At 41.2% G+C, this 16,311-nt stretch overlaps 1 protein-coding gene across 1 annotated transcript in view; it reads right to left on the bottom strand.

The window, feature by feature from the left end:
* Positions 1-4,314: 4,314 nt before the first annotated feature.
* LOC118289325 (carbonic anhydrase-related protein 10-like) overlaps positions 4,315-16,311 on the bottom strand; it is a 90,977-nt gene continuing 78,980 nt past the window's right edge. The window contains exons 5-9 of the mRNA XM_035616249.2: positions 15,404-15,499; positions 15,186-15,258; positions 13,780-13,934; positions 11,197-11,371; positions 4,315-6,467 (exon numbers count right to left, since the gene is read on the bottom strand). Coding sequence (XP_035472142.1) covers positions 6,445-6,467; positions 11,197-11,371; positions 13,780-13,934; positions 15,186-15,258; positions 15,404-15,499 — 522 coding nt within the window. The 3' untranslated portion in view covers positions 4,315-6,444. The remainder of the gene's footprint in view (positions 6,468-11,196; positions 11,372-13,779; positions 13,935-15,185; positions 15,259-15,403; positions 15,500-16,311) is intronic.

Below are 16,311 nucleotides of genomic sequence, written 5' to 3'. Positions count from 1 at the left end.
AAAAACTAAAGACGACCTTCCACTCCTGCCTTTTTTACATCCATGTTTGCTAAGCAGAACTCTTCTCTGCACCCTCCCGTCACAAGCTGTCGATTGAACAATGTGAAGCCGGCGGCAGAAATGGGAACCCGCTATGAAAACGCTGTTGAAAAAGATCACACGGTTACTTTTAACAGAGCCACACCTTGTGGTTCCCCAAAGATGTCTCTACAGTTGTATTCTCGGGTACGGGGAGCTCCAGCGTAAAGTTCAGACAGGAAGACAACTCTCCCGCTTGCTTCGGTCGTAGTTCGATTCTCATTCATCCTGCCTTTCCTCCTCTCGCGCATGCGCACTCCCGCCTTCATGCTGTCACTCCCCTGGGCTGTCAGTTTGGCAATCAGCTGCTGTCTGATCTATCCAATCACATTGCCACACACTTGCCTTGTGAGCCTATCATGTCGTTGCTGTCTCTCCGCTCCGTCAATCATCCGGGTACGAGCCGGGCAGCGCTGCAGAACCCGTGCACAGCGTCACTCGCTCGGTCGCGACCGAGCTCACGTCTTCGCGACGAGGAGCTCGCAGCAGAAGCGGAGCGGAGTTAGTTTGAAATAAACACCGCAGCAGAGAAAGTCCAAGCATCGAAAAAACTGCCTGGCTCCTATGCCAGAAGCTCGACTGCTCCTCGAAGCAGCCGTGTTCACTTCCTCATCGTGTCGAGTCCAGTGTACCAGTCTCAAAGCTCTAATGATGTTATAAAATAAAGATAAAGGCGTCAGTCATCTTGCAAAGCAACACATGATGTATGTGACGATAAAGCTGTTCATTTACAGGCCTACCATGTAACGCTGTAGCTAACGTGCTAGCTAACGTCGTAGCTAACGTGCTAGCTAACGCTAGGTACGTAAACAAGCGAATATAAACTGATTTACGGTCGCCCACGTTCAAAAACACTGACGATGTTGTTTTCACAAAAAGTCACAGGTAATAACGTGAACGCAACAATGCTAAAAAAATCTTATAGTCTTATCAATGTGGACAGTAGTCCGTGTTAGCTTCAAGTTAGCATCTTACCGGTGGGAACGCCATGTTGCGTACCTTGCCTGGCTTCGGGTTGCCATGGTAGCGTGCACGGACACGGCGGGCTGGGCGGAGCTGTGGAGGAGGCAGGGGGAGGGAGCAGGAGTCGTCGGATTTTGAATTCTGAGACTATGTCCACACTTCTCTCAATCCTACCGACGGCAGCTTTAACACTGCCATTATATCTGACGGTACGATAAAAAGATGATCTGCCATTAGGAACCCCTCTGAGCTTGAACCATGATCAAATCTGTTCACGTGCTATTAAGTTTATCCAACAAAGTTGCTGTAAATCGTGCAGACAAATTAAGCCAGAGTATGGAAACAAACAAACAATATAATCAACTTACTAAACACCACTCCATTACATTATATAAACTACCAAGGTTATTTTAATGGTATTAAAATGAATGCACTGATATGCATTAAGGTGAAGGATCAAGGTTAGTTTTGTGACTGTAGTTTTAAGTGGGTTTAAACATATAGCTTACCAGGGCAGCACTTCTCACCTGGTGTAAAGGACATGCTCATATGAAGCGACTGCTTCTCCCTCGATATATTCTGTACATAGGCCCAGAGCTGACAGCAGAAGTCTTGCAACTAGAAGAATAGATAGAATATAATAGACTTTTCATACCTTATGGGCTCTTGACTATATCTATCTATCTATCGATCTATTTTGGTTTCATTGTTTAGTTTATATCATTTTGTAAATGTTAAAAAAAATGTATCCAAAGATTTCATCACTGTTGCCTTGTTAAGTCATCACATAAAAGCTACAGTGGACATGGACAATGAACATATCTACAAAAGGCTCTTAAATTATATTCCTTATTCCTAATAACGCCATACCTGATTTGGCTTAAGTCGGTGTCCCACAGGGATTCGTTCTCGTGCCTTTTGTAGTCGTCAATCTACATTAATGACTTGGTAGCTGCGTCTGGTTCTGTGTTACTGTGTGGCTGGCGGAGGTTGCTACAGCACAAGTAATGTTTTTCAGTCGATTTTTTCGGGGGATATCCAGTGGAATACTGGATTATCCTGTCAGACAGATTCATGATAAGACATAACAAAGTTCAGCTATAGCTACACCAAAATGAAATGCTAGTGTCCACATTCAGTAAGCTTAGTATGGGGCTTCTATATTTTTCATTAGGGCTGCTGTGCAGTGATCACAAACCATTTGTACTATAGGCCGTATTTCAATAATCAATTTGAATATGTTGTAATCTTTCTTTTATAGCGCTTAATTGTAAAATGGATCCAGTGAAGCTCTTAAATTTGGTGGTTTGTAGTGATGGAATGACAATAATGAGTCTGAGAAATTGCAGGGAGCTGCTGCTGGAATGGCACAATGAATCGAACTGAACAATAATGTGGCGCTCCCAGGAGAAAGCCCAGATAGTCGAGCTAATACTCAGTGTTCTTTAGTGACATCCAAAATAAGAACTAGAGAGATCTGTGTGAACATACAAACTACACCAGGGGGCAGCACAAGACCACTAATGAATATTTTAAATGCATTACATTGTTAGTGGTTTGCACTGAAGGTTTCGCGAAGCGACTGCCACACAGACTTTTCTGTGTGGAGTTTACATTTTGCATGTTTTCCATACAACTCTAAATTTCCCATAAGGTGAGATTGTGATTGCGAATGGTTGTTGATCTCTGTAGTTGTTTGTCTTTGTGTGTTGGTCCCGGCAATATGCTGGTGGCCTGTCCAGACCTGTACCCCACCTCTCTCACCCAATGTCAGCTGGGATTGAGTCCTGAGGCCTCTGCATTTTGTCCCCACGTGTATTTAATAAAAGTCTTGAAAGAACTGCCTACAGATTATTTTATTTGGTGCTGCATAAATATTGTAAAACAGCAACACAGACAACTGTCTCATCTTTTCACTGGCATAATGGCTTGTGTGGATGAGCAGAGTGAATGATCTTGTAGATCTTGTAGAACACAACATGGCGGTTCATTGGTTGGACACGTTGTTACAGGTAATAGATATTTTTTACCCGTTTGCAGTTCAATGCCTTTCAGTCTCAGACAACATCTGACCAATATAGGCAATATTAGGCTGGAGCATTAATTCTATTTCATCCAACTGTTATCACCATGACAAACTTTAGTTCAACAGTTCAGATGTTGAACCACTTTTCTTTCTACTCAGTTTGTGTGAGAGGCTGAAACATTATTTTTGCTGAAAGGTTATCCCAACAGGAGCTGGTAACGTTTGCATAAAAATATCGGTCGACCCTGTGTTTACCTTCCTCACTGACACAGAGGAAAATGAAAGGCCTGCATCAATCAAAGCTCAGCGTTGAGAAGGGAAGAGATACAGGACAAGATGAGGACACAGAGAGAGGAGGAGGGTGGGTGATGATGAGGGAGGAAGGGCAGGTACTGTCCTCTGCGTGCAGGATAGGATAAGTATTATGTCCCTGTGCTGACCTGACCAAACTCAAACAATGTAGGCCCAAAAAACATATATTTGTTTTTTGGGTAAATATAGTGGAACCTAAAGACAAAATTTTACAATAATACAAACCTAATATAATTATAGTGTCATTATATAATGTTATTGTATTATATACTTTTGTATGAAACTTCACTCATGTATATTTTCTGTTTAAGACATTTCTATAATTACAATCCAAAATGATTCAACCTCAAAACCAAAGATGAAATAAAGAAGGTGTTGAAGGTTGCACGCCCCTGAATCACCCTCACAACCTCATTTTTTGGACCAAAGTATTTCCTTAACCCTGCATATGGCCATGCTCTTTCTTAACTTCTCTTTATTTTCTGTTCAGCTATTGGAGGCTGTATCACTTCTAATGCTCAAGAGACAGTTTTCAACTTTAATTTATCAATCCTATTGTTTGCCGTTGAGGACAAATATATTTACAAAGATAGTGTCATGCAGTTATATTTACTAGAATAGTGTAATACAGTGGAATTGGATGACTACAAATCCCGCAGAGAGATTGTATAACAGCTCTGCTATTTCAGCATTACAAATATATAAAATATATACACTTTCACTAAATTCACCCAACAGAATTTCACCAAACATTCACTATTGTCAAAAAAGTATACATTTCCACTGTTTATAGCTTGTGTTTGCAGTACCACTGCAGAACAACGGTGCCTTACTTAAGGAGACCGGGACAGAGATGAAGTTCTGTTCATGGGTGGTGGTATAATTTGTGCAATTCTCCACCAGGCTTCATTTGATCACGCTGATCTCCACCCTTGTTACAGTTCCATCTATTTATTATAGTTACATCATGATTTGTATCGAACGACATTGTTCGTCCCCACCATTATATACAACATCACAGCAACTGAACAAAAGAAAAAAACAATCAAACAAGGTAATGACCAGTGTTATGTCTGTGCTGATTCATGGTGTCCATCCACAGTATGCATGCTTACAGTCACTCATTTTACCACTTTTTTTTTTTTTTACAGAGTATCATTGGGCACAATTTGAAGATTTAGAAATAAAATAATCACATGATAAATAATAATCATCAACAGCAGTTTTCATTATCAACGTTGTTTGCACCCAGAGGAAATCTTATTCTGAAATGAGACTTAAACACAAAAAGCAGTTAAACCTTGGCCCACTTCTTTGTTGTGGTCCCCACTCTATGTCATAATCCACAACAAAAGCATAACTCATTTACAAAGATTCGAGTTGAACAATTTTTTTTGATAATTCCACTTTACTAATTTTGATGAAATCCCCTGGGAAAAGGGCTCTTCACTGTAAGTTTGACACATGGGATAATGTTAAACAATACTAAAGCGACAACTTCAAGGCAAGAAGTCATCAGTCAATGATCAGTGTAGAAGATAAGCTATTGTAGAAATGTAACATAAAATGTTATTCCTTCTAACGTAACTAATTTTGATGCTAATGACCTCTGTTAAGGAGGTTATGTCTATTTGTTGGTTGGTTTTTCAGTAGGATTACTCAAAAACTGCAGAACAAATTTCCACGAAACTGGTGAAAGGATGGGACATGGGCCAAGAAAAAATCCACTAAATGTTGGCACGTTTTAAACATTGCGATATAAGGCATTGTATGACATTTTCACTGATTTTCCACGGCCTGATGCCTAAATTCTTATTTAAAATATCTGCCTTGGTTAGTGGACTTTCATCTGTCAGTGATTGCAATTTGTTGCGGCTTGATTGAATTTATTTCACAAGTTTGTACTTTCAAATTTTTGATTTTAGTGAATACGTTTTTTTACGATGGGGACAGCCAATGATTTTGGTGAAAGTAAAGTAAGTCCTAACTCCTGCAACTGATATGGTAGCATCTTGGCTCCCACAGATTGGGCATTTATAGTTGTGGAGAGGCTTTTCAAACCATAATCTCACAAAACAATGTTGTAGACATACCCATTGCCTGTGGGAGTAAGTTGCAGTCAATAAAGCTAATTAGCAGTACATGCTACATTTTGCAGCTTCCATTAGCAGATAAATTGTTAAATCAATTCCTTTGTAAAAGCTAAGCTCGGGAAGTGTGTGGTCAGTCTGGCCGTTGGCCTCGTCGCTAATCTCTAACAATTTTGGGGTGTCTGTTTATTTAGCCTGCCCTTTATATTGCTGTAATGCTATATCGCGCCACTTAATTGAATACCTTGAAGACAAGTGAGCTATTGTAAAACCATGGGAAATCAATGACCTATTTCTTCTCAATCTCAAGTGACTCCATCTGTTCAGGTCTGTTAAATGCCAGAGTTGTTATTAATTCTACATTTTACATTCTCTTACAGTTATTTTTTTCGAAACCAGAGCCGTCACATTTTACATCCTACATCATATCGCAGTCGCCTTTTAATGCGTTGGGTTCACGCCATCAATTGAAATCGAATAATTCCTCATCAGAGGATGATCATTTTCATTATTGCCTTCAATGTGGACAAGTGTCGATCACGGCCAAACAGCACATACTTGAGTCTTTAGATAACATCCATCGCTACGAATACCAGACAAAGAAAACAATCGAGAGTTTGTTCATCTGCAGTCTTTGTGAGTTCGCACAACTAATAAAAGCACTGTGTAGAAATCCTTATAGTTTTTTTCACACTTTGGACACAGAGTCTGATCTGTATCCTCACCTCGCTGGCCTGCATGAACATGAAAAAATCATGAACATGAACTGTGTTTACGTTGTGGATGTGTGGGAGGCCAACACAGCAAATTGTTTGGAGTGTGGTTAGTTGAGCTCTGATGCGATTGGGTCGGATCAGCTCAGGGCTCAGTTCAGCTCCTGTGTGTTCGGCGCAGATCCTCGTTTCAGGGTGAAATAAATTCGAATGCATCCCGCCTCTCCTCTTGTGGCGCTGGAGCTCGAAAGCGTTTCCCCACCTACTTCAGGAGCCACTGATTCACTGAGGAAGAGAAGAGGAGAGATAAGTACAGAGCGAGGATAAACAGAATGTTAAAAAACAGAGGAAAGGGACGCCTAGGGGTTTCAGAAGTTGTGAAGAGAAAAAACAGTAAAATATTGGAATGTTCTCTTGAGAAAGGATAATGAGAGGCATAGGCAGGGGGAAACAAGACTACAACTCTGTACCAATTCCATGTGCAGGATATATATATATATATATATATATATATATATATATATATATATATATATATATATATATATATATATATATATATATATATATATGCAGGTTATGATGTGTGGTGCAGTCACAGTGGAAATCATTCACTAACACCAGAATGATTGGTACATATCTATATCTATATAGAATTACTGTGGGTTTGCGACAGGTTCAGGAACTCCTTCGTTTCTCGCTGGTAGATGTCTGTCTCAAAAACCCATAATGATAGGCTACAAACGTGTCTTTAGAAATCAGAGATTTAATAAAAAAACATAACATAAAATCTCTAATTTACATAAATACGAATAAAAAATTCTGTAAAAGAATTTGCTCTATAGTGATAATAGTGGTCAGAAACTCCACGGGCCACCTCTAAGTTGAGGATATGATTCTTGGTGTCCACTGAGATCTGAAAAGTTCTGGACCTCCTGTTTTCAGTGTGTTCACAGAGAATCTTTTTTTTTATTTTTTTATCCAGTACTTCGCAGAAGCCCCTTTGGCAGGATTTGCAGCTTTGAGTCTTCTCTTCGTGTTGCTTTGAATACCTGGATCTGAGCAGTTTATCCCCAATTCCTCATGACAGATCATTTCAAGCTCCGTCAGATTGGATGGGAAACATCTGCGAATTACCAATCATCAGTCTTTCCACTGATATAGTGTGAGATTTGAAGTCGGGGCCACTGAAGTACGGTCAGAGACTTGTCCAACAGCCACTTCAACATTTGCTGCTTGTTAGAAATCTGTAGAGGGGCTGTTAGTCACCCAAATTCCAAGCGAAAAACAAAGTTCTGTTGCTAAAAGATCAAAAATTGACACTTATATGGGTAAATGTGTATTTTTGTTTTCATCATGGTTGAATACTTCTAATTCTGCAAGTGATGCCACGGACGCTGGAAGTCGGTCAGAGTTAGGGGTGCGGAGAGAAAGTGTATGACGTCATAGTGTGGCGTCCTGAGGGGCGTGGCTCACAGAACCCGGCCTCAAGTTCAGTCATCGCCTTTGTATGTTCTAATTTTAGTTCTGTTATGTCATTAATGACTGTGCTTCAAGTGTCTCAGTGTCTTATGCATTGAGCCTATAGCTACGTAACATCTTACATGTAATACTCTGCTGAAATTAATTCTTTTTCATGAAAGTGATTAAAGGAAATAATGACTGTGTTGTAACTATAACATTATCCATAATCATTATCCATAACATCCGTGAAAGAATCTATATTATTCCCTGGCCCAGGGAATGATATGGTCAGACTCTGACTATTTTTTTTATTTTAATAGCAGTCACACTAATAACCCTGCAGAAGTCAATATATCTTAATTACTGGGGGAACAACACAGACTCACATCTGCTGTAGTGTTAGCTAATGCGTTTACGCAGATAATATAAAACAAAGAGTAGTCTAATTTAGTGTAGCTGAAGACTGGGGCTGATAAGACTTCAATGAGTACTATGTTTCCATGGCAACCAGCATGCCAGAGTCCGGGAACATATATATATATATATATATATATATATATATATATATATATATATATATATATATATATATATATATTTGTAGTTCCACAGTTTGAGACCATGTTCTAAGGGCTATTTGTTTCTTAGCTCTGGCTCCCGTTACTTTGCATAACTTTTTGAATTTTGCCTTTGAACGAGCCAGACTATGACTGCAGCATTTGGATGTTAGCTGCTTATTAGTTCATCAAATAACAAAAATAAATCCCCAACTCTTTCTTTCTATTAATGTTATCATTTCAATCTGTTCAAATCATTAAGACCAGAGAGTGATCCCCTTATTAGCATCACATCAGACATTTAGGTATCTAATTATAAACTCCCGCCCTGCTGCTTGTGTTTTCATTAATTTACTGTATTTGCTATAGATGTTTAATATTATTAAAGTTTCATCTATTGTAAATTTTTTACCTCCACTAGTATTAGTGTGAAAAGAATAGGATAAACATTTCAAATATACAATTATACAATATATGTTGAACCTGAACACATTTCTTAAAATTTTGTATTTGACTTAAATATGTTTGTTTTCATTTTTTCTCTTTTTCTCTCTTCTATCTATTTCTTGACTTGACGGGCATACATGGTCACTATGAAACATTCACATTACAATTGATGTGAAGCTGCAGTCAGAACGTGTGATGGAACTGAGCCGAGCTCAGCTTCAATTAGGTCAACATGGCATTTCTTGTTTCTATTCATAATCTCTGTGAAACAGTACAGAATAAATCTATTCTCTATCTATCCGTCTACAATCTCTACTCACAGTCTTCCCTCTGCCCATCCAGCTACGACTGGTTTCAGACAACTCAGTGTTCGCTTCACTCTTTGACCCCGAATGCCGAAATTTCTATTGGGGCTCTGCTCGGTAACAAGCTATTATGAAAGGCAAGCGGAGGGCGCGAAAAACATTTGATTTGAGGAGAGCTGATCAATACCAAAGATATTTGCAGTGCACATGGGGGGCTGTCAAGTGTATTTTTCCTGAAGGATACGAAGACACCTACACTCTCTGCGTAACACTTCCATGTTTGTTGTGTGTGTGTGTGATGTTTCAGCATCTCTTGAACGCCAACTAGCTCACCTACGCATTCCTGCTTTTATATCTGCACCAACTCCCACACCTACTGTACACACACACACACACACACACACGCGCGCGCACACACACACTATTTTCCTATATGTCTCACCCGTCTTTTGCTCCAGGGAGATCTTCATCTCTGTTTCATTCTCCCCCTTTTTTCTCACATACGGTATACTGAGCGGCGCTCTGTCAGCCTTCCTTCCCTGCTCGAGGCACTTTTAGTGATAGGCTCACATGAGGACCTACCGCTGACTTCTAGTCGCGCACAACTCACCCTGTTTCAGATTCAGACCACAAGAATGGCACACGGTAACATCTCTTCCTAAACAAACTTACATATTTTACACAGGTAGAAAAACTACTTCATACTGTAAAATGTAGATGCGTGATGCTGTAATGTATTCGGACAGACACATGTGCACGTATACTCCATTGTGTTGTCCACACATTCACATTAGCTATCTATTATAGTTATCTACCTTGGCTACATCTGTTAGCATTGTCTTATCCAGTAATGCTTAAGATCATTGCCTCCAATTTATAGAGTTATGTGCAATATTTTGTACCAACGCTGTACATACCAGTCGTTATATGTCGTTACCAGGAGCAAGTTGAGGAACATGGGTGCAGAAATTTATGATCTTACAAACAACTTACACTGTTTTTGTTTAACGGTTGGGCACCTATATTCTATTATTACAGGGTAATGTATGTAGTCGTGCGATGGTGCTGTGCTATATCGTGAGCAGGGCATTTCGGAAACACGGTATGCGGCTGGAACCACAGACCTTTATTTTGAAGGATTAGCTTTGTTTGTGAGATATGACCAGCGTGAACAACATCAGCAACATGAAAGTGAAGGAGCTCAATGGAATTGATGAAGGGCGCCGGAAGGGGGTTGCTGAGGGTGCTGCAGCACCCCCTAGTGACAAGGGGAGGAACACAGTCATTTTTCATCACGTCGTCAGCCTAAAATAGAAATTGTTAAACTGAGTAAAGCGCTGTAATGTGAACAGTCTATATCCTGAATCAATGCTCAGCTTTTCAGAATGTCTCCAAGCACAAATATTTGGTACGAGATTTAATTCTTGCATGTTTTGTTTGGGTCAGCCAGTGCTGTGTAGTGTGTACTCCTCACTTGCCGACATTTACTTTTGGTGCCTGTAGTTTAACGTCCTTGTTAGCGCGTCGGTCTCACACGCCGGGAAATCGAGAGTCCGAGTCCACCATCTGACACTTTATTGAATCATCCTTCCCTCTGCATTTTTCACAAATTGCACCGTCCACGTGAACATTTTTCATTCGCACTTTTACTGTGCAGCACCCCTGAGCGAAAATATCTCCCGCGTGCCTGGAATTTAGCCATCATTCATTTTAAGCTTTTCCTACTGTGACACCTCGAAATGTGTAATGTGTAAAAGGCTAATATGCCGTCTAATATACTGTCCCGAGAAGTTCCATGTCATTATTATTATTATGACGCGGTGATTACCTACTGCAAATAGCAAAAAGTGTTGCTTTTACACTTTATCTCTGGTTTAGGCATTTAAAATCCTCCGTGTAGAATTGCAAATCTGCAATTTGTGTGCGACAGGGAAGCAAGTTGTGAAACAAGTCCCTGGATTTTACAGTATTTGATTTCCCAGTGGTATCAAAAGCAACAAACAGACCCAATCCACACAGCCGCTTTCATTTTTTAAATAACTGCTGTCTGAAGACACATTAATACGCCTTCTCTCCTGTCTCTATTCTTCAGGTGTCTCCGAGTGTAATGTCCATGAAATTGTAACTGTGATAGCCTAAAATTCCCTGTAAAAAAATCATTCTTGGCAATAGTATCTAGCAGGGTAGAATAGTTCATGCATTTCATTCATGAATGCAAAACAACTGTACTACTCATATTACCTCTGTACTGTGGGCGGAGGGCGCGGTTGTTGGGACAGTCGCGGCCCTGCTTGCTGAAGTTGATGTTGGTCCGGATGCAGCGCTGCAGCAGAGGCTGCGTGGGCCGGGTGTTGTCGCTCATGCTCATGAAGATCTTGTAGGGCTCGTTCTGGCTGAGCAGGCGCAGGGAGTGCATCTGTGGAGGGACAAGCGCGGCGTCCAAGGAGAAGCAGGTGGACGTTTAGAGACGGGTAGAGTTCAATTGTTTTGCTGAGCTTAAATCACTAACACAGTTCAGCTCGGTTAAGTTCAATTCGCGAGGTCACCACCGGGCTCTGACTTCACCCGCAGTTAATCATTAAAAGCTGGTTTCAAGAGGAGAAGAGGTCAAGCAAGTTTTTTTCTTTCTTTGCAACAAGGCAACATCTGGGCATTTAATGCCACTGTATTAAATGTGTTAATTGATAGAAGAGAGAAAAACTATACCCCTGTGCAAAGATATTACAGTGTTATTATGTGCATAGCATTTATGCTGTATATACAGCTTTCTATTTTCTTTGTATTTTCTATACACAACCATTAGAAAAGAACACTTATGAAGTCAAGAATACCTTATACACACACACATATATATATATATATATATATATATATATATATATATATATATATATATATATATATATATATATATATACTAGTAATTGTATTAATGTTTGAAGGTATATATATATATATACCGTCAAACATTAATACAATTACTCTTTGCATGATCACAGTTTGGAATTTTGGAAAGTCAGAGAGGTGAAGGGCCATATCAGTAAGTTATTTCCTATCACAGCTTATCCAGGTCCAGGTTGCGATTGGAGAGCGACCATGAGGCACATTCTTGAGCTCCTCCTGGGGCATTTCCAGTACAGAGAATGGGAAGAGTAATCCCTCAAGCTTGTTCTTGGTCGCCCCCTACAGGTCCTCCTCATATTTGGACCTCCGAGGAGTCCCCTACACAACGAGGGTACCAGGAGGCATGCTCGCCAGACTACCGTAACACCTCAACTGGCTCCTTCCACTGCAAAAAGAGCAGAGGTTTTACTCTGAGCTGCTCCGGGATGGCCAAGTTTCACACCCACGTCCCTTACGGATGAGTCGAGACAGCCTGTGGTTCTTGTGTCCGCGGTCTCAAGGTCGCAGGCCAAACCAGTAGCCCCTCTTCCACTACAGCCGTCCAGTACAACACACACCATCTGAATCTAACTCCTGCACCCACATCCTGAGATACTTGAGTGGCGGTTACTTCCTTCACGGCAGCAGCCACACCGCGCACCATGGTTGTCGGAGGGGATCGTTCTCATCTCAGCTATTTTACGTTCAGTTGCAAACTCTCCTAGTGTGTAATAGAGGATCGACATAATAATATCATCAGCAACAAGCAGAGATTCAATCTTGACATCGCCAAAGCGTAAGCTCTCCACTCCTCCACGCTGCTACAGCTACACTGACAGATTGTGTCCATGAGAATCACAAACAAGCCATGACAGAAATATCAATGCAGACTAGGGCCCATATTTAAGAGTCGACTGTGTATTTATTTCCCAGGTCAAAACATTAAAAAAAGACAAATCGATTTTCATCAGGATTTAGACTTCTGCTGTGACATGGGTTTCAGATGATCATATTTACTAACTGTTGTTGATTTATTTCATATTGAACAGTTTGAGGCTATTGCACAGTTATTCAGTCTCTGCCTGCGTTTTTCAAGAATCGCTAAGTCTCTTCATTTCCGACTCTCTCTCTCACTCCCACCTGCCCCCGCAGTGAACCGATCCTTTCCCACCTTCAAGCCACCTTACTCCCCACCCACCTACTCCCATGTCCCCTCACTCCCCCGTCCTACCAGTCCCATTGCACCTACACTCTACCAGACTGTCATCCTGTTAGGGCATCCTAGCTGAAGCCCCCCCCCCCCCCCCCCCCCCCCCCCCCCCGACTGGTTCTCCTGCCTGACTGTTGCAGGCCGCTGCCTTCCCTCTAGCTATCGTTGGGGTGGGTATTTCTCTGGTTACTGGCGTTAAATCTTTTAAAAACGGTAGCGGTACCTAAATGGTGGCAGAACCAAAACTCCTTTTTCTTTAAAAAAAACCAACACAAAATGACAGTCAACAGTAAATGTGTTTAAAAAATAAATAAATAAATATATATATATATATCTTATTTGTGTGCTGCACTAAGAGCTGTCAGAGTGAGCGCAGCCTCACACTAGGTCTTTTCTTCTAATGGGGGTAAAGCGGGTGATTGTCCCACTAGAGAGTAATTGTTTCTGATGAGAGCATATCGACCAAACAATAGACCAGACAAACAGAAGACTACGAGCCCAGAAGCAGACAGAAGCAGTGCAGTTTAACAGATATATTCTGTGCTCTGTGTATATGCACTGCGTTTCTGTGCAGCACTGTTACAAGCCCACAGCCACTTTTATCCAAAAACACTCAGCAGAGGCGTTCACTCACAGGTGATGGAGTCGCAATTTGCAATTCAAATTCCTTGCGCCAGCAACACCATTTTTTTTTCTCCACGTTCACATTTAGATTGCCGTCACTCGCGTACCTGCATCTGCGTCACGTAGACGGGCTTGTTGATGAGTATCCACGTGGATGTCTCGTAGCAGGGAGGGATAGTGATGGAGCCCTCGTAAGTGATGTAGCGCGTGGTGTCGGGGTAGAGGTCGGCCATGTTCAGGCCCATCAATAAGAACGCATCATCTGGAGAGAGGGCAGGAGGGAGGAGAGAGAGGAGTGTTGAAAGGGTGCAGCGTGAAAGCTTTTTTATGTTCAGACCCATTAACAAGAATGCTCTTGAGAAAGAGGTAAGAGGAAGGGAACTCTGTGTGTGTGTGTGTGTGTGTGTGTGTGTGTGTGCGTGTGTTCGTGTTGTACAACACTGCGTCAGGGTGTAAATCTATGATGTTTGGACCAATTAAAAAGAATTGCATTGTCTGAGAAAAACATAATATTGTTAGAGAGAGAGAGAGAGAGAGACAGAGAGAGAGAGACTGTGTAAGTGTGTGTGTGTAATGAAATCTTACTGTAATGTGAGGAAGCTCTGTCTGTCTGTCTTTCTGTAAATTTCACCCATCTCAGGAACCCCTTCTGACTTCACACCGCGTTCAATATAAATACATTTTGAATAAACAAGCGCACATTGCTGTGTAGCAGCAGGGGGCTGGGACTCATTAACGTAAGCGGGAGGGCGCTCGAACAGCCAGAAATAATGTCTCCATAATTATTGTCATAAGTAAATTTCAGTCTCAGTTCCGAGACTGAACCTTTTTTCATCAAAATCGGTGGATAAAATAATGTCGGCTCCTTGAGGCCCCTTTCACCGTTACAGAAAGTGCAAAAAGGCTTTCGTCCTCCTGACCGACACTACTTTAAATGCAGATAGGCCGGCCGAGTGACTGATGCTGGAGCTGGAGACTGTGTGTCAGGTCTTTGCCCAAGACAGCAGAATCAGGGAACCGAAAAGGAAAGGGAAACAATAACACAGTTGAAGAATGGTCCGAGCTCATATCAGCAGCAGATCCGACAGCCAGGAGTGTAGGTTGGAGCATATTTGCATTGTATAACATAAATTAATCAGTATCATGAATTAATCAGCATCATAGCTACACCGTCTGATGACATATCCGTCAACGTTAGCAAATCTAAACACCTTGAGACGCACGGCTCTCAGTTTGAGAGGCGGCCACAGAGATTGTGGTTATACACGAATGACAAAAAATATTATCAATATCATCAATAGGGCCCCATTTCCCTCTAAATCCTACGCAATGGACCTTTGAGTAAGAGCTCAAGCCATCCACAGGTGTATGATCATGATGTAAGTCGTAAGGCGTTGATTTGGTTGATTTTTGTTTGAAATGTAATAAACATCTGTTCAATCGATGCATGTGTAAGATGCAGAATTAGCTTCATAATACAGGCAGAGAGAGAGGGAGAGAGAGAGATACTTACGTTTGTAGTTGATTCTGGTGATTGTGTCTCTATTGAGCATGCGGTTGAGGAAGGCGTTGGAGTTTTCAGAGAGCTGAGATATGACAAGGGGAGAAGGGAATCAAATATTCATCACAGAACACTGCTTACAGCACACACACCCACCCACACACACACACACACACACACACACACACACACACACACACACACTTTAACAGAGTGTTTGTCTTGCTGACCTTAATGAAGATGGAGACCACAGCGATGCCATGAGGGCTCTTAGCTGCCTCACTGTAGTTGGCGTACAGATCTTGGTTGTAATGGATCAGCTGGACCTGAGAGAGAGACACGACGACACCGAGCATCACAAGCTGACCTGGAGCCAATGAACATTTTTCAGTGTGAATTAGTTCTGATTAAGTGTTTTTAATCTCAAACCACTGAAACTATGTGAAACTGTCTATCACAACGGCCCAAGGTTTCAAGATTTGCTAGAGCAACAACAACCCCCCCCCCAAAAAATTCAAAAGCTGTTTTCACTATTTGTACTTGAAAATGGTAATTTATGGTCTATTGTAGTGATTCTCAACTGGTTATTTAAGGTGGTTTGAGGTGGAGGCAGATTTAGTCTGAGTGGGATGTAAAGCATGTGTCAATTTCTTAAATTGTACGTTGAAATTAAAATACATTTCTATTTTCTGATTTTGTGTGGAAAGATATTAAAGGTTGTAAGGTGAATTACACTGTCTTCTCACAGCAAAGAGGTCCCCGGTTAAAATCTGTGAACGGGCTAGTGGGACAATAATGAGTTACATTTTTCCTGTTAACCAAACACCGCGCTGAACAAAAAAACCCCAAAACAACAACAACACATGCAAACATGTGATTGCACGCGATCATTTTACAAACCCACGAATGACAACGGCCAAAATTGATGCAAAATAAATGAACAGATTTTGACTCCACCAGTGACATTACTTCCTGTTCTGAACAACCTCGTGAGAGATGTAGAAGAACAAACTCAATGTGCACAACAAGAGTGTGAAGTACCTCAGGAGTCGACAGCGCTGTGTGCCTCACTGGACAGGTTGGATTTACAAAGCAAATGCAGTATTTTAATCCCTGTCTGGTAAAAGACAGGAAAGGC

The sequence above is a fragment of the Scophthalmus maximus genome, chromosome 17 (assembly GCF_022379125.1).
Source record: "Scophthalmus maximus strain ysfricsl-2021 chromosome 17, ASM2237912v1, whole genome shotgun sequence".
In the NCBI taxonomy this organism is placed as follows: Eukaryota; Metazoa; Chordata; class Actinopteri; order Pleuronectiformes; family Scophthalmidae; genus Scophthalmus; species Scophthalmus maximus.
This window is presented reverse-complemented; position numbering and strand designations above follow the sequence as displayed.